The following is a 20,056-nucleotide window of genomic DNA, read 5'->3' as shown; positions in this document are numbered from 1 at the left end:
CACCCAAAATTCGAATGTACCCGGTAACAAATTTGTCTAGAAGCGTGCATATTGGGTCAAAAATTCTTCTCTGATTTTATATTTTTTTACCTTCCCAATCCCATTTTCAGTTTTATTTGGACTGTTTTCAGTAGATATTTTTCTAAGCTATTGGACAGAGAGTATTTTAAAGAAACCATACACATGTTCATATTTGAATCTGTCAAATACGATAGTTATTATTAGTTCAATAAACCATACAAATATCAGCTAACATAGACTGCAATATTTATTTTCTTTCGCGACCAAAGATTCTTCCTACTCCACGTTGCCCTTTGAAATGTACGAGGAAGAACACAGCTATGAAATGTTAATAAAGATTAATAATTGAAAAATAACCAAATTAGTCATAGCTTACAAAATCTTCAATTTCCTAAAATTAATGTAAAGTTAGGAAATTGGTTTGTGAATAAATTAGATTTTCAACTTTTTTTATAATTAGTATTTTAATTTTAAAATATTAAATTTATCAATATAATTCTACTTTTTATAAATATAGAAGTTCGTTTTGCTTCCATATCTTTATCATATTAATTTAAAATATTATCTATACATCAATATATTTAATTGTTTTACATAAAACTTAAAACTTAATAATTAAATTATTTTAAGTTTTTCCCCTCCCATTGGTTATAAGTATGACTCAAAAAGTAAAATTAAAATATATTTGTAAATTCACCATTCCATCCCTTCAAACAACTCATTAGTTGATTGCCAACAAATTTTGATCTAAAGGTTCAAAATGTGACAGACATATATACCTATCAATTTTTAGATTCACCTAAATCACCCCCTCCTGGGATAGGACCTTTTCAATTTTGGATCCCTTAAGTTGGGAATTAATTTAATCAACTTTGAAAAAAAGGTAGGACCAAACCACCTTTCTATACTTCCTTAGGAAAAAAAAAAACACCCCACCTTTTAATAGGGAATATCAATAATCAAAACTATATATTTAAAACAACCTCTGAGCTATCCATTGCAAAGAAGAAGAAGAAAAAACCTTGATGATGATAATTTTATATTTTATTAAATAATTTATATAAATAAATTATTTTTAGGTTAAAAGTAAAATTTAAATTATTTTATCCAATCAAATAATGTTATATTATTATTTGTTTATTCCATTCAATTTACCTGTTATTTATCTATTTTATTCTAGCTAACCAAATATTTGTTTTCTTTCCTTGACTGCTTCGCATGACTTATGTGGTTCCATTTTTTAATTGTTTTTAGGGTTCCATTATTGTCGTTTAAAAACATTTAATCGGTAGTTTACACTTAATATTTATTCTCAATTATCATGCTATGGCCTGAATAAATAACTAATTTGGGAGATTGTAATTTAAAAGCAAATCAGGCATATGCGTTGAAATTATTATTTATAATTTGTTTGCTATTATTTTAAAATAGTCATATACATTAATTAAATTTCAAGTAGATATAAGTAATTTATGTACTATGACATAATAATTAAGAAGGTTTTATCCCATATTTAACACATTAAATTCCCCACTTTATTATTTAAATTTTTCCGAACATGACTTTAATACTTTAAGTTTAATTTCATTTATTATTTAAACCAATCATCGAATACGTGAAAATAAATCTATATTAAAATCAAATTTTAATTAATAAAATTATTATTATTATTTTATTTTCCCCCCTACCCACGATCTCTCTTCTCCTTCATAAATTCTCTTTTTCTTCCATCAATCCCCTTCTCACATCCTCTTTCTTCCCTAAATCTTCTTCTTAAAAAATGTTTTTATTTCTCTCTCTCTTACTTATCATCAATATAACTAAGTACAATCATCAATTTCAAAACACTAATGAACCTTTGTACATGTCATTCATCTTTGGAGGTATTCTCATTTTTATTATTTGTTGTTGAATTAAAAAAAAATCTCATATATATGTTTTTATATAATATTTAAAATTATTTATAATCTCATTCGAATAAATAAATAGGAATATAATACATTTTAGTATATTTAAATCTATATCTTTCTGTATTAATAATAATATTCATATTAATTAAACTGAAATTCAATCAATAAAAGATATATATATGTATATATGTATATTTGAATAAAATAGAAAGGATAATTAATAAACAAACCTAGGGGACATCACCAAAATGATAATACATAAAAACATAAAAGAAAAAAAGAATCAGCGAAGAGACCTTGGTAGCGCATGCGCAAAGTGATTCTTCACTGTAACATTGCCACTCATTATGAAATAAAATTTGGTAAAGACATGATGCAAGCATTACAACCTTTGAACAATTATAATTTCTTATTCGTAGAAAAATAAAATATGAATAAAAGGAATAATTTGGTGGCGAAATGAATACATCCAGCATTAATCAAACAAAACCTCAATAATTCAGTGAGATATTTCATCCCCATTCCCACCTTTCAAAACCATTAAATTTTTACTGTTGTAACCAGCTGCAGAAACCATGTTTCATTATGTGGGGCCTTCCTCTATCGATTTAGTTTAGTGGTTTTAAGATTATGTTTTAACATATTAACGAGACATCGATTGAAATAATTAAGTTTTTAAACATTTAAGTGGACGTTTTATTAAAAAAATTTAATGAATTAATTTGAATTAAATTAATCATTTAATTTAATATATATATATAAGGATTAGTTCAGAGGTGTAGCTAAGGGTTGGTAAGGACCGGCCTCCTTAAAATATAAATTTTTTTTTTAAACTCTTTAAAATTTTTAAAATTTTAAATTAGTAAAGATAAAATTATATTTTAGCCCTAGTAAAAATGATAAAAATTTGATTTAATCATTTAAAAATTATAAATATCTAAGCTATTAAAATAGTGAAATTATATTTTTACTATCGTAGATATTACAATTTAATTTCCGCTTCACGTAGAATTTTTTTTTAGATTCACCCCTAAATTAATTCTAATTATAGTTATTTTAAAACTAAGGGAGATGTTTTGACACACTAAATATCACGTCATTCCTTTATTTATTGAGGCATAAGGGGCTTTCGGCAACCAAAATATATATTTTTGACAATTTTATTATAGGTTTTAATGATATCTATTTTTTTTTGACACAATGTTTAAAATTACCTATAACTCAATCCCAACTTATAAATAAGAGGATAATACGCTTTAGCACATTCAAAGCCACGTCCTATTACATTGACAACAATTAAAACTCAATCCACGACAAACAAAACTCTTATTTGTTTATCACTCTGTGTTTTCAATTGGTGCTTAAATTTGTAAATATTACTCAATGTCCCAAATACCTCAATATTAATTGTAGCTCAGCTTCAAAACATAGAGCAGTGAATGATCTAATGCAGTAAGCAATGGCTGAGAAATAAATAAAAGTCTAAACTTTTAGATTTCACATTAATTAACTTGAATTTTATATATTAAATTAATTTCGTGATCAATTAAGATGCGGTTAAAATTTGTTAACTAATTCGAGTAGAAAATCATTAAAAATATATTCGTAAAAAGTTTAATAAGAATTAAATTAATTTAACTTAAATAATTAAATTATTAATAAAGTTATTTAATTTTCACTTGGCTATTAATTGATTGGTTAAAAAACAAAATAGAGAGAAATAAATTAATATTAATGAACGAGATATAGACAAAAAAAAAGTTAACAAATTTATAATTTGATATTTTATAATGACTAAATTTAAAAATAAATTAGATAATAATATAAGCCGCTTTAAGATATTTAAAAAACTCGAGGGAAAAATTGAGGGTCATGGCTGATATAAAATTTGTACAATATTTTATAAATCAAAATAAAATTTTATATTTTTTTATTAGATTATTATTTGGTAGGATGAGGTTTTTAAATTGTATAAATAAAGTTAAAAACTTTCATGTGTCTTATTTATTTTTAACATAAATTAAATAAAAATGATGATTTCTTAACTCAATTAATAATATATCAAATTATTATTATATTTTTATTTGTGAGAAAAATGAGATGTTTTTAGGCTGAGGGAGAAAATCGATTCGATTAGATTAAGCCCATAAAAACATTATTAGTAAGCCCATTAAAAGGCTTATCGGGTAATATGGTTCCAATTAGTAATGGGCCTAGCGAAATCTAAAAACCCATATATAAATAACCTAATTCGTCGTAGCTCATGGAAACCAGCGAAGAAAAGAAGGAAAAGAAAATTTGCGAAGAGGTGTATGCCTGTTTTTGGTTTGGTTTAATTTTTATTTCTTTAGTTTTGAGGTCGTAGAGGAGAAAAGCAAAAATGGAAAATATGCAAGCAGTGAATAGCTTCGTAGCAGCTTATTTGAAGAAGAAAGGATTTAAAGAAGCGGAGCAATTGTTAGAGGATATTCAAAGCAAGGACTCCGCTCCTGTCGATTTCCACAACGACCCTGAACTAGCTAAGTTCATTCACCGCTTCTCCCAGTAAGTTCTACGCAAATCCTAACTCTCAGACTCCAGCAAAGTTCCATTTTGCATTGTTTTTGGTTAACTTATTTGGTCAGCATAACCTTTTTCTACGTGTAGAATCAGTTTTTGATGTTCATGTTCGGTTTTACTTTAATTTCCGCTATAGAAACCGTTCAAGATTGAAATTTTGTTTAAAATATGGGGAATGGCGTAAATTTTGAAGAAGTTGAGTTAGTTAATATTTCAAAATTGCAAACTCTGACTCTTCTAAGGAATTTCACTATAATAACCTAAGTAAGTTGCATGTTGGATAAAAACTAGTCAAATGTTTTATGAACATGAATGACTATTTCGATGGTGCAGTAAAGAATGCTAAATAGAAAGATTATTTCTGTGTAGAAGATGAATGCTTACTTTTTTTGGTTGCATTCCACTGTTTATTGTAATTTCTTTTCCTTTTTCCTCATCACTGTGCTTGTTTTCAGATCGGAGGATGATGTGGCACGGTACCAGGATGGGTATAGCAAGCTGAGGTCATGGGCTTATGGTTCGCTTGATTTATATAAGGTAATCAGTTTTGATATTTAGTGTACGAGTTTTTAAATCAGTGACATAACTTAGTCTTTGCATGCATGCAGCATGAATTGCTTCGCGTGCTTTATCCTGTCTTTATACATTCGTTCATGGATATGGTGGCAAAAGGACATCTACAAGAGGGTATATATATATATATCAGAACTTACTAGACTTTATTTTTCTCTAGTATCTCATTCTGTTAACGATCTCCTGTAGCAACTTTGATAAGTTGGTCTCAAATAACTTTGATTTTTTAATTGCAGCTAGAACTTTCTTTAAGGCCTTTCGTGAAGACCATGAACTGATGCACTCACGTGATCTTCAAAAGTTGGAAGGGGTTCTTTCTCAGTCTCATTTAGAGGTGGAACATCCTATTATTTTTGTACTTTTGCTTAGATACTACTTATGAGAGTTGCTGCCAATTTTTTGTTCTCACCATCAGCTGTTGTTTCCTTAATCAGGAAATGGAATTTTCTCGTTCTCTTAGGCAGAGTAAAGTCAACATCAAGATATGTCAGGTAAGACATGTAAATTCTTGCTTTGGTGGCTGCTAATTAGATTAGAGTGGGATCTATTCGTTTCCTCATTAACTGCTGAAATGGTTGTCAATCATTTTGGCAGTATTCCTATGACCTTCTGTTGCAATATTTGCATAAAACACAGTCGATTGCAATGCTTGGGGTCATCAACGAGCACATCAACTTTCAAGGTGATACCATTTTCATTCATATTCTGCATTGCACATGACAGAAGAGGTTACGCTGCGTCAGATTATGGTTTTCTTTGTTTCCCTGCAGTTTTTTCTGGACAGCCCAGTTCCATTTCTGATGATGCAGAGGTTGTAACACTTATTGGGAGCTGCCAGGATGCAGCTAATCAGTTAAACCAGAAAGAAATACACTGGGGAGTGAGTCGCTGAACCGCTCTTATAATTATCTTTCTAAATGAATTTTCCATGGAATTTAGCACACATAATTCCCCTTCCATTAGTAAAAGAAGAAAGGTTCCTGCTGCCATCAGCTCTGTTGATTCCTACTTTTATTATTTTAGTCCACTGAATATACATGTGTATACTTCTTCACATTTTTGTAATTGACTTTGATTTTATATACTTCTCATAGTTGCTCGAAGACTCCTTAGAAGAACGCTTGGAGAAGGCCGGAGGTTTGCTTTCTGATTATGAAAAGACAGAAGAAGAGAACAAAGAGGGGGATGTAGATGAGACTAAGGTAAGTTCTGCTGTAAAAGTGCCTCTTACAATTCATTATTTTCCCTTCAGCATTTCACCGTATGTATTTTGCTTTTGTTAGTTTATACATGATTTTCAAGTTTACTATAGGATCATGAAGTTACTTTTTGATTAATGCACAAATCCAATCTTTGTTCTTTGATTTGTCTTATCTGTTTCTTGTTCAGAAAAGATCAATTGAAGGTGGAAAGCAAGGTGCTTCAACAAAAGAGTCAAAAAAGGAGAAAGCTCTTAATGCAACAACAAAAAATGCTCGTCTAGAGGCTAGCACGACCTCAGCAGCACCACGAGTGAAACCAAAGCTCCCTTTGCCCTTAATGTACTTTCAGTAACTCCCTCTTTATTTTTATCAGATGTAAAATGGATTCTTAATGTAGTGCGCTAAATTTCCACTGAATGTAAACCATCATAGCTTTTTGGTTTTAGACTATCGTGAAGAAAGGGACTTCTTTGCATGTAAAATCTATGGCGAAAGCTATAATGCTTGCTATGCTATGCTTAGCTATGCAGTGGTTTATGCTGTTTCCTTAAATTATTTTTCTAACAATTGCTTCAGGTCAACTGAGGTAGAGCAGTCTATTCTTGAGGATTTAAGAAACTGTGTACAATTGAGTAGTGTTGCACTACCATCAGTCAGCTTTTATACTTTCCTCAACACGCATAATGGGTAACGTCCGTGAATTGGCTGATCTAATGGTCATCTTGATTTTCTAATGCTTTGAGGTACTTATTGTGTTGTATTTAACCTGCATCAGTTTGAATTGTTCATCAATATCCCATGATGGATCTTTGGTTGCTGGGGGGTTCTCAGACTCGTCACTGAAGGTTGTATCTTAAATCATAGCTTGGCTGATAAAAGATTCTGCTTTATTGCTTTCTTTTTCATTTTTCTAGGAAACATATTGGTTGCTAATTTGATTTCTGCACCCCAGGTTTGGGATATGGCAAAGCTGGGCCAACAAGGTGGAAGTTGTAAGTAAAAAAGACTGTTTTTGTTTATCCCCCCATGACACTGCACAGTATCTGTAGAAATTTTATCCAAAAATAGTTGGATACCTCTTTTGATATGCCTGAAATTATAAAATGCCTGTTTATATCTCTGTTTGACAGTGAAGTATCGTGTCAGCTAATCTGCAGGTTGAAAATGATTCTTCTTAAAGTGAACAGGTTCTGGGGCCAAATGGTGGGAAAAGGTCCTATACATTGTTTGAGGGTCACTCAGCACCAGTTTATTCAGCCACCTTTAGTCCTCTTGGTGATTTTATTCTTTCTTCTTCAGTAGATACAACAAGTACGTTAAACTCTATAGCATGCTCATTTGGATTTTCTTCCCTCGCATCTCAGTTTCTTCACCTCTCCGCGCCTCCCTCCCTCCCTCCTCTTTTAATACTTTACTCTTCATCCTATATACAAATTTCTTGCAGTTCGCTTATGGAGCACAAAACTAAATGCAAATCTTGTTTGCTACAAGGGTCATAATTATCCTGTATGGGATGTTCAGGTATAACTTTTCTTCCATGGATGTTTGATAATATATACCACTTTTAAAGTTCCTCACCTCCATTCCTTCTTTAGAACGAGAATCTTGTTTTCATTTTTTTGTTTCTGCCTCTAATACATTTTGATGTCCTTATCTCCTACTGCAGTTTAGTCCTGTAGGTCACTATTTTGCCAGCGCTTCTCATGATCGAACAGCAAGGATTTGGTCGATGGACAGAATACAACCTCTGAGAATAATGGCAGGGCACTTGTCTGATGTTGATGTAAGTAGTCTTATCTTTTTATTCTCTGATGTGCTGTTCTAAATGCTATTCTCACCTGTGTGACCAATCTTTCCTGTTAGATCTGAGCCCAGAAAAAAAGTTGCACGAATTGATGTTGAATAAAAGTGGATTTCAGAGTTTTCTAGTTGTTATTTGTAAAAGCAAAGTTCTTGCTCTTGTTTGATCTTGTATTATATTTCAGCCAATCACAAATTGTTCAATCTTCTTTTCTCAGTGTGTGCAATGGCATGCCAACTGCAACTATATTGCCACTGGCTCTAGTGATAAAACAGTTAGATTGTGGGATGTACAAAGTGGAGAATGTGTTCGGATTTTCATTGGTCATAGAAGTATGATATTGTCATTAGCAATGTCCCCTGACGGTCGATATATGGCATCTGGTGATGAAGATGGGATGATAATGACGTGGGACCTTTCAAGTGGACGGTGCATTACACCTTTGATGGGTCACACCTCTTGTGTATGGACACTTGGTTTCAGGTGGAAAACCTAGCTCCTAGTGTAGATAATCCTAATTACGTCTTGAAAATTCATATATAAAGCAAGTTTGAGATGATGGTACGCCCGAGTTTCTTGACATCTTTTTCCTGTTGCTGGACATCCAGTTGTGAAGGCTCACTTCTGGCATCTGGATCTGCGGATTGCACCATAAAATTGTGGGATGTAACAACAAGCACAAAGGTCCCAAGGAATGAAGAAAAGTAGGTTTCACAAGTGAAGCAATTTGGTTGTATGATAATGTCTCATATGGTATGGTATCATCTGGTAATTTTTTTTAATATGGTAAAATGGGTGAATCAATAGGAGTGGGACGAATCCAAACAGGCTGAGATCATTGAAAACCCTTGCAACCAAGTCTACTTCTGTGTATAGTTTACAGGTAATTCTTTTCTTCCGAATCAGATGCGTATATATTTCCACTTTTTATGCAACTTCTGAGGTTGGTCTGTATTGTCTGTCTGATCATTTATGTACATATATTTGTTCAACTTTATGTTTGGATCAGTTTTCTAGAAGGAACCTGCTATTTGCAGCTGTGGTGCTCTCTAAGAACACGTAATCAGTAAAACCTCTCCCATGACCACCATTGTGATGTTTGGGTGCTGTTAGGTACCGTATACTTGCACAGAAGAAACAAGATGCTAACTAGCTTTTTTGATGTATTGACATAAACCTTCTCTTCTGTGTCTTAAATATATTTCTCGTTCTTTTATAATTATTGTAATGACACGAAATTTGGAAAATATTTATCAAACAGAAATCTTGTGTTCGGTCACAAAATTGCAATTTGGTTTCGAAATGTTTGGATGATATAAAGTTGGATTGTGGGCGTGGCGCTATCCCCCGCAAATAAAAGTTGAAAGGACGAGTGGAATTGACAGCTGATTATTGTTGTCAACTCTCAAGGGGTTAGGCGACACTTCCCGTAAAAGCGTAATAAAAATTATTGGAGCCGTTAAAAGGCCAAGCTAAAAGTGTTGATTGATTTTGTCAAAACAATTTTTTAAAGTATAATTACTTAGCCCATTATTTTTGTTGTTTTATTTATTTTGGTGTTTAGTTTTTCAAAACATTAGACGATTATATAAAGCAAAACGCCCTCTATTACCTTGTTAAAATATTTTTTTCAAAAAAAGTAGTTTTTTACCTGTACCAGCATAGAAGACAGTGTCTTCGTCGAAATCAACCTAAGGGTAGTTAAGAAATCCGTGTGTCTGTCAGTCAGTCAAAACAGTCAGCTGTACTTTTAGTTAGTTCACTAGATCGATTCTCGATGAGGAAACGTATCTAATCATATTTCAAAACGCACGCTCACAGTTAAAACATTGCCCATTATTTCACTTGTATATCAATTTTTTATCTCAATAATCCAAAAATAAAAATAAAAAAATTCAAAATATACCATCCTACTGAAATAGATCGCTTACTACAGTATTTTTCGATATAGCTTGATACATTGGGGACATTGGATTATAATATAATTAATTATTATATTTATCATAGTTATTTTAGTTTAGCTAATAAATTGTGTGATTTTTAACTATGAGTTCATGGACTCTCACAGACAACATTATTTTTAACACAACATTATTTTGTTAAAATAATAATTAAGTAAAAACTTACCTTTTGGAGAAAAAAATAAAATACTGTCAGTGAAAATTAAACTCACAATTACATAATTAAAAATTACACTCTACCACCTAAATTAATTATAGCTATTTCGAAATATAATCATTAATTATATTTTAATTTGGCGCCATCAACGTGTCTAACAATACCAATAAAAAATTGTTTTTTCTAAAACCCATGTGATGCCATCAACCAGTTAAGCAACATCTAAAAATACCCTAACAAACAACTCATTTGGATAATATTAATTTGTAAGATGACTCATTTTGATATTTAATTATTATTTTGGATTATTACGTAAAAAAGCCGTCTCTATTACACCAAATTTTTTTTATACAAAAAAGGGGTTAAAGCAGAAAAAGCGGACAACTTAACTGTAAAATAAAAGAGTAGAATAATAACGGTTGCTTTGACTGTAAATATAAAAATTACTATACTAGAAGGCCAAGAAGATAAGATCGAATTGGAGAAAGCAATAATGGACTTGACGTCTCTTGTGCTAGAGTCCCACGGGTCGTACAAATCATATGCTATGGCTCCCACTATCCTCATATTCTTTGCATATATCCTCTTCCATGGCATTCAATAACATTCTTGGACACTCCTGCTACAGTACTGTAATAAGGTCACCATTACAACACAGTTAAAAAACATCTAGATTTAACGGTAAGATATATATAATTATATATATACATGCATGAACTTCAATGTTTCAAATCATCGCCTATTAGCCTTTACCATGAGTGCAAATCTTGAAAGTACCAGATTATATAAGTCTCAAAGAGAGTTTAAAAACAGAAATTTCATCTAACTCGTACTCTCTAATACGACTTGTATCACAGTCAATTTTCTCTAATATCATCCACTGCATGTAAAACAAAAAACACAACAGTTGCACACAATTTCATAATCCTCAAGGAAGCCTTAAATTTCACCCACACTTACCATGAACGCAGCCAGACAGAAAAATTGCAGTTTCTTCTTCTTCTTCTTCATAATAGTACACTCAACCAAGTACATACAGCTAACATGAAGCACAAGCATTTGTCCAGGTATTTCTAGAACATCTGTTGCTACAAAATACCAGAATTACATATATTTATTTGATGCTTTTAAATTCCAGCCATGACAATTGCTTTGAAACAAACGGCACGCAGTAGGGCAGGTCATAGGTGCAATCTATTATTTTGTTTCATGAAAACAAAGATTTCTAACCAGCTCTTGCCTGAAATTCAAGCATAAGGACATATTTGTTTAAGGCTAAAGTTACCCTAAATTAAATAATTAAACACAATGACGGTCAACTCCCTACAACATGATAAATACCCTAAATTCTACACAAAATTTAGACTGATATATGCTAAACATTTGGCCATCTTAAAGATTTAGAAACTACTTCATCTTCCTTATATTTATCTATTATACCCATCTCTAATTTACTACACCAAAATTAAGAAAAAAAATTATGCAAAGTAAGCATTTCACTGGCCAGAATTCAGGCAAAACCATTTTGTTTTCTTGATTAAATTCAGAACCCCCCACAAGCTAATAGTAAAAAAGCTCTAAGCTCAAACCCACAGCTTGATCTTACCTAATGTAGTTCTGTGCTTTCCATATTTACATAATTGGTTCTAAAGAATCAAAACATTTGAAAGAAACAAACCATCTTTTAAGGCTTAAAACATGGATGGAAGCACCATCATGCTTTGATACCTTTCTCATAGATTATAAACGCAGTACAAAGGTTAAGGCTTTCCAAAGCATGCATATGATCAATCTCTTTGAAACACTACTGTAATACTCAGTGAAGGGTGTCTAACTTCATCATAAGGGATTTACAGATAGGCACCGATTATAATTAAGGGCAAATTTAAGTGACCTATTAAGTCAAAAAGATGGTCTGAAACTAGAACAACAGGAACAGCTCCTTCTTTCATCTTCAAAGCACCACGGCGCCATTCTTCATTGTAAAAATTGATAGATCTCAAGCAAGTCGCTGAAGAGAATCCATCACAAAGATCAGTGTTTTGAGCCTAATAGAAACTACCACACTCACATACCTGAAACTATATGATAAATACAAATGTCTGAAGTTTTACAACAGGCTAGTTTTATTCACTTTTGGACTTCTATTTTACTCCTGTGTATATCAATCATGCAACAACATTTAAGTTGATGCTTTTTTGAAAGAGCTCCTAAAACACTAAAGAGGAAGCAGTTTATATTAATGCTTTCCACGAACAAAACAAAAAAGTATAGCAAGTAGCGACTATCATTGATATTCCCCGATAAATAAAATAATGTAGACCAATAGAAATCGTTTCACTACATCAAAAAGAGAAGCAGTCACTCTCTGCCATATTGCTCCAAGATAGATTCCCAGCAAAGGTTGATGACAAAAAAGTTGCTTCATTTTTAAGAACCATAAAAGCTAGTCTAGCTAGCTGGATATGCAGACAATCCGACATTGATGATCCCACAATTTGATCATCCATACAAATTCTATCCAGTCATTTGTGGTTTTTCTAATTGGGAAAAACATAAAATAAAAATCTTCATTGCACAAAACATAAAAGCAGTAAAGGCAAAAACCACTCGCATAAAGCAGCAAGCCCACTTAAGCTTGTTTACTAATATAATGGGAAAACGAGTCGATTATGATATCTTTATTTATTATTTTATTATTTTAGAAAGAAAAGAAAGTTTAACCCCCTTAAATCCAGCAAGAACCTAGCATAGTTGGAGAGGAGGCCCGCATCCCCGCAACCAGACAAATACTACTTGTTATACAAATATTAGCTATTCAATGTTTTCTTACTTGCTTTGAAGCCTTGAAATCAGATTTGAGCATTTCAGTGTTTGGTGTATGATGGTGATATCCCCATAAAACCAAATGAGAGAACTCCATCCATTCACAGTCGTCCGCTGAGAAGAACATTGCACGGCATATTAATTGATGGTTTCAGCAAAAGAAATTAAGTAAATCGAAATAAGATAAAAAAAAACTTTTAACCACTGGGTACTTAGTAATGCAGACATATATAGCTGGGAAATGATTTAAGGCTTCCGTTTTCTATCAATCACAAGAGCTTGAATGTATGGAAGATTAAATTACTTCATAATTTACTAGTGAATAGATATAAAAAGAAAGGGACAAAGCAAAGACAATAAGCTAAAGGAGGCAAATTACATGGAGCAAGGCTTTGCCAATGGAAAATAATCCCTGCTGAAAGGAATAACATATTGTTAAATTGGTTCAAGAATCAAGTAAGCAGACACTGCAATCCGTTTAATTCAATCTTTTACTCTTTGCTCTTTTATTTATTTAATTTTTCTTTTCAAAATTTCTTATTAAAGACTAGTCTCGTTTTGCTTGCACAGATTAAGTTAAACAACAGTAGATGCCTAGATGACACTATACATGGACCAAAACATTTTTCCTTTCTTCGATTCAATACATGCACTGCAAGATAAACAGTATGTAATTAAAAAGCCTTCAATATCACATATTTGTAGAGCGTTTATCCTCCAGCTTTGACATTATCAAGATCGGTTTAGGTGCATACAATAAAACATTGATACGCCCAATTACTTATCATCAAACCATTCAAATAACACATGCATAGAAACTCTTATCTTTATTTGCAGGTAATCACAAATGTAAAAAAAAAAAAAGTCATCTTAAACTTTGGGAAGCTTTACCTGCATACCAACCCGGCCAGAACAAGATTAGATTCCTGTAAAACCATGAGAACACTTGTAGTTATACAAAAATAAAAAATAAAAATAAAAGAGTGCTTGAGAATTGTTGATTGCATGCAACTCTTTACCTTGATACAATCCAACTGATGTTTTAGGATATACAAGAAATAATAAAGACCTGGACACAGTTTGAAGTTGTAGTGTGATAAGCTTGAAAAATATTAACGCAAGAAACAATTCATAAAACAGACGGATGCATGTACTTCAAATGAACGAAGATTAAATGGGTTTTTAAGATGATTTAAAAAATTAAACCTGTTCTGCAAGAGGAACATGAAAAACCAGACAAACTGTTGATGGAAACTCATTACGAAACCTAAAACCTAGTTCCCCTAGCCCCCCCCCCAAGGGCCCTTCTTCTCTTCGTCACTCACGGTACATCATCAAATCACACCATGGGAGCAAAAAAGAGCAGGTAAATACACCGCAAAATGGGTAAAACCTTGATTTCCCTAAATTGAGGCAAGAACTAGCTGCAGATCAACACCCATTAATCACAGACACTAAACAAGCAACACGTCACTTGTTCAAGTGTGGGTTTATAGTTGAACTTACGAATAGAAACCTCCATTTGCAACTGAGATCAGTGAAAGCAACCAGATTCTGCTAGATTCAGGTGAAAGCAAGCTCCAAGCAGGACGATTTCTGGGTACTGACTATGATCGCATGCGCAGGAATTAAAAAAGGAAAGAAAAACCGAAGAGGATAGCAGAAACAATAACAAGAAACAAACCCGAAAAAGAAAAGAAAGAGGGTTAGTTGGAGGACCATACTAGCTATAGCTACTAATAGGCAATTAATAACATGAATGGTCCTATACTATTCATAGTCTTGCCGTTAAATCCGCACAGTGATCAGGCATCGTCAATAACATCAAAAGTCACGCTTTGATGCTATTTATTGAATTTAAAACATAAATTAAACATTTTAAATAGAAAAAAAAAAAGAAAAAAGAAAAGAGAGAGAGACACAGTCAGACATAGACCATATTCCCAGAGTAGAGTATTTTTGCTGGTGTCTAAATTAACTAGTCCCAGTCCCAGAGGAGACGGAAGATCACATGTGATTAATCAATAATTATAGAGAGAGAGAGGGAAATGGGGGAAAGTTATTTGATAATAAGCGAGACAAGACAAGAGATAAGAGTAGAAAGCGTGGAACAAAACAGGCCGAGAAGTGACCAAAAGGAAATTAAGATCAAATTCCGGCACTGGAAACTGACAAAAAGAGAAGTGAGCACGCAAAAGCAGAAGTATAGCCTTATACAAGTGCCTCTGTGTGCTCACTCTCTTCTGTCAATTTCTATGTCCCAAAGAAGAAGGTATTAGATGAAAGGAAGAAAGGGTAAAGCATTTCCCATATAAGGAAACAAGGCAGGCAACACACAATTTACCAAAACGAAGAAACAAACTGTTCCACAATACATAGAAAAATATTAAAAAGGAATGAGACAGATCTGAAAACAAACTAAACCCGTTTAAGGAAAAGGTGCCAAAAGCAGGACCAAGACCTTAAAAATCCAAGATCCATGACGTTTTCGGTAATGAGTGGCCAGGAGAACTTCACACAATTTTAGGGTTTTTCTTGTTGTTCATGCCAAAGTAAAAACCAAAATTAAAGAACACCCCCCCCCCCAAAGGAACGGAAGGAAGGACAGAAGAATGAAAAGAAGAAACCCTTTTATCTTGTCCTTTTATGATTTCATTGTGAGAGGGCTATTATATAGAATGGATATACGTGGTTTCTCCTTGAAATTATACCATAGTCATTAAATAATCAACTTATTAATTATTATATAATTAAAATGTCTTCATAAAAAATTAATATTAAAATTATATTTATAAAAGAAATTATACTGTTAGTAGATTATAAAATCTTAAATTGTGATATTTGAACTTTAATATTTTTTATGATTCATGTCATAGATTCGAGTTAAATTTATTTCTTTTAAAGTCGTGTAAATTTATTTAAAATTCTTTAAAATTTAATTTCTCAACTACATAACTTTTTTATTGTCTTAATTTTATATATTCGAATATATTTAAGCATATAATATTTTTAAAAAATTCATAAACCATTAAATTCTAGAAAAATATAGATTTAATTGTAAGCTTGAACTTATGCTTTTAAATTGATATAATAATAACAATATCAATTAAATTAATATTTAATGGTTAATAGTTAGATTATGATTGTAAATAATCACTAATTTTTTTTTTCTAAAGAAGGTGTATTAAAGATGTTGTTTAAATTTTTATGTATAAATATATCTTTAAATGTAATATTTTCAACTATAAAGAAAAAAAAACAATGTTGTCAAACACTATAAAAAAATGCTAGATTTGTGAAGGAATCTAAACATATGTAATAGATAAAATTATTTTAGTGAGATTTTAGATTTTACAGGTAAAATCAACAATTAATAAGTGTCTTTTAAGAATATAAAAAATATTAAAAAAATGTACATTATCAATATACCAAATATTAACCGTTAAGATAAAATTATTTATGGGTAATTATTAGGTACATAAGTGTTGAGAAATTTTTAACTTCACAAACAGATTTAGATTTTGCCATATATATTTTTTTAATTTATACTCTATATTAAATGATTATTTGAGTTGATATTTACCCATCAGCTAAATTCTAACTCAAAATACTCAATCATTTTGTAAAATAATAAAATATATTATTTGAAAAGATAAAAAAGTAAATATATAATTTCAACTAAACCTGAAAACGAAAGCCTGAGTTATTGTTGATGTACCTGGGTTATCATAACCTTGTAATAATTAACAAAACTTTTCATTCCTCAAAACAAATGCCTCACTTATTCTTTCTGTAAATTTCTTTACCTGGGTTTATCATAATTAACAAAACTTTTCATTATAAAGATAGGAGAAAACAAAGGCAGAACGTACTGGTGGCGGTCACACCTGTCCTTTTACACTTCCAATTAAATCAACTAATTTATAAACTCTCTTTATACAGCCCTAAAATTTCTTAATAAATCCGGATTTATCTTGTGGAAATATATTTAAATTAATTAATTTTTTAAAATTTTTAATCTTGTGATTTTAATCTTCTAAATTAACATATTTAGAGAAAGTGACTCTCTCTTCTATTTTCTTTTCTAAATATGAGATATTAGATAAGTTATATATATTTATAATTTATGGACCATAATCCTAATATTTATAGTATTTGCACATTAACCCTAATTTTTAATTAGTTCATCCTCAATTAGAAATTAGTTACTAAAGTACCTACACATATTTGACTTATACTTTATTTAATAGCTACAATTTAATAAACGTTATCCAAATTAGATCATTTTTAATTTAGACTAATATTTTTATGGTAGTGAATAATAACATATAATTATGTTTATTATATATGTGACAAATTTAATATGTATCCCATAAAATATGATAAAAATTAAATAAAACATTTATCATTTTTTAACCAAACTTCTATAAACTTCATAAATAATTAACGTCATTATTATTTTATTTAGGAATAGATGGAAGACAAATCATAGAGTACAGGTACTAGAAGCTTTCAGTTTATAGAGAAAGTGAAGAGAGAGAGATAGAGTTGAGTTGTGTGTTGGAACTGACTGTAGTGGTTGAGATTAATGGCTAAATAAGTTAAAAAATAATAATTAGGTCTTTTAAGTCATTTTTATTTTATTTTATTTTATTTAAGAAAATAGACTGTTGTTTGAGAGTAACAAAATATAGGTGGTAAGAAAGCTCGTCTAGTTGAATGTATTTTTTCTTTTAAGTTGTAATTTTTGACTTATTTAATATAATTAACTTTTTTTGTTGAATGGTTAAATGTTGATGGTTTTGTCATTAAGTCTTAGGTTTGATTTCTCTCTCACTCATACTTATAATTTTTATTTCATGTTGTTTTAAGTTTTTTTTAATGATTATTTTTAACATATAAATGTGAGTGAGAGAAGAAGAAGAATCAAATATGAGATTTAAGGATAAAACTATCATCATTTAAATATTCGACCAAAGAAATTAATTATATTAAACATGTAAAAAATCGTAACTTAAAAAAAATCACGTCCAGTTGAGTGCACTTTCCTACCATCTTTGCATAAATCACACTTAGCTAAATGCACTTTCATACTCTCTTTTCAAAAAAATCTTATTTTCCTAAATAAAATTAAAAACGATCTAAACTCCTAATTAATATATAATGGAAATAAAGTTTAGTAAATTTATGTTTATATTTAAACACGGGCTGATTTCCTTACCGTCCCTTGATGGAAACACGATATTTAATACATTATCTCTACAAGTATGTAAACATATATTACTATAATTATTTATCATCAATACATAGCATACACGTAAATAGTGTATGCCTCTACTGTATGTAGTGGTTCATCTTCATCACCACCGTGGGAGCTGAGATTAGTACTGTACAACCGCCACTAGGGACCAATCAGATTGTGTGCCTGACGAGGTTATAACTGTCTTTATCGTACAAATGGTGACGTCACGTCATAATTTTGGATGGTAATAATCAATTCAAAGCTACCACTGTATTAGCAGAAAGTAAGGGTAAATTTAGAAGGATGATACGATTATTTATTATTAATGTAAAAATAATTATGATAATAAAATTAAACATTATAAAAATATTATAGTGTAAAATAAAAAAATAAATCGTACCTAATTATTCATCTAAACTCATCTCGAACGTTCGAATGTTATTTTATAGGCAGCGGAGACCACGCCCTTAAAGTCCCACACAGTTATATATCTCATTTGAATTACTTCAAAGCGTTACAACTTTAGGAATAGATGATGGACCACCCATTATTCCACTGCCCAACCCTTGATTGCCACCAATACTCCTAATTAATTGTCTTCTCCGCCCTCCAACTTGTTTCCATTTTCTAGATACTGAAGAGAAAAAATAGATGTTAAAATTTCAAATATTAAATTTAAGTTATAAAATTGGTTTGTGTATTAGATAAAATTAAATACGAATTATAATTAAACTATTAGAATAAAATAAAAATTAATAATTAAATGTTTTCTCTATAAAGTAATATTTTTTTGAAAAAGTTTTATGTAGTAAATTTCATTTTATATTATCAAATATGTTTAGAAAATTAAATTATTGAAATTATTAATTTTCGGTTGATTGAATATTTTCAACACTTTATTAAACAAGGCTTGAGTTAAAAAAAATAAATTAACTTAAAATTTATATTTTTAGTAATTCAAATTTTTAAATACGTTTCATAATTCATTTTAAAGAGTATAAAGTGAAAATGATAAACATATAAGGAGTTATACTTATCACTTAATATAGAAAAACTTTCAAAAAAAAAATTAACTTCTTAACTTTATCTTTAAATATTTGTAGGTATAAAATTTTAAAAATTACATTAAAATTTTTTTTTTTTAGTGTCAACAAGCACTCAAGCCAACAAATTGAATTGTACGAAAACCCACATTTAACTAATAACCTCTACATTTACTAATGAAATCAAAACGTTATTGGCAAAAATCATATTTATTGAATATATTAAGCAAATATTATAATTTAAATTTAAGACCACCTTCCAAATTACAAGTTGATCCAAGCAATAGAGTTTGTTTTTAGTAAGAAAAGAAATGGTCCCATCTCAGTTTTGAAGATGGGAGCAAAGTATGTCACTAATCACTATGTTATTCTAATTCTACAAGGTTACATTGAAATAAAATAGCCATATCTTGTTATACATGCAAGAGTTTGGGTAAGAATCTTTGGAATTGGATTTCAAACCCCACCTCAACCCAATTATATGGCTTGTCTCAAAAATATGTGTGTGTGTGTTTTTTTATTCTTTCAAAATTAAATCTTTTAAAATTCTTGATTTTTTTTTTTTTACTTTTTGTTTTCATTTTCCTTTTCTTAAAATGGTTTTTTTTATAACAAATAGTAGTTTAAAAAAAAAAACTTGTATAAGTCAAATTGCAGGCTGAAAATTCTTCAAACTATTGCCATTTTTCCAATGAGATCTCATTTTATTTACAAAATATAATAATAATAATAATCATCTAAAAATAGAAGAATAGATTTCA

General features: G+C 30.4%; 1 protein-coding gene across 1 annotated transcript; it reads left to right on the top strand.

Annotated features, from left to right (window-relative positions):
* The first annotated feature begins 4,193 nt into the window (after positions 1 to 4,193).
* On the top strand, positions 4,194 to 9,345 carry LOC107958992 (transcription initiation factor TFIID subunit 5). The gene is given in 19 exon segments (XM_016894937.2): positions 4,194 to 4,475; positions 4,946 to 5,027; positions 5,099 to 5,177; positions 5,300 to 5,397; positions 5,498 to 5,554; positions 5,658 to 5,745; positions 5,834 to 5,943; positions 6,158 to 6,265; positions 6,453 to 6,604; positions 6,842 to 6,952; positions 7,041 to 7,110; positions 7,218 to 7,257; positions 7,412 to 7,576; positions 7,710 to 7,786; positions 7,932 to 8,048; positions 8,284 to 8,549; positions 8,675 to 8,770; positions 8,874 to 8,949; positions 9,076 to 9,345. Coding segments are annotated over 19 exon segments (2,010 nt in total). The 5' UTR covers positions 4,194 to 4,311; the 3' UTR covers positions 9,130 to 9,345.
* The last annotated feature ends 10,711 nt before the right edge of the window (positions 9,346 to 20,056 follow it).

This window comes from Gossypium hirsutum, chromosome A05 (genome assembly GCF_007990345.1).
Source record: "Gossypium hirsutum isolate 1008001.06 chromosome A05, Gossypium_hirsutum_v2.1, whole genome shotgun sequence".
Lineage (NCBI taxonomy): Eukaryota > Viridiplantae > Streptophyta > Magnoliopsida > Malvales > Malvaceae > Gossypium > Gossypium hirsutum.
Note: the sequence above shows the minus strand (reverse complement) of the source record. Positions and strands in the feature narration are given on the sequence as shown.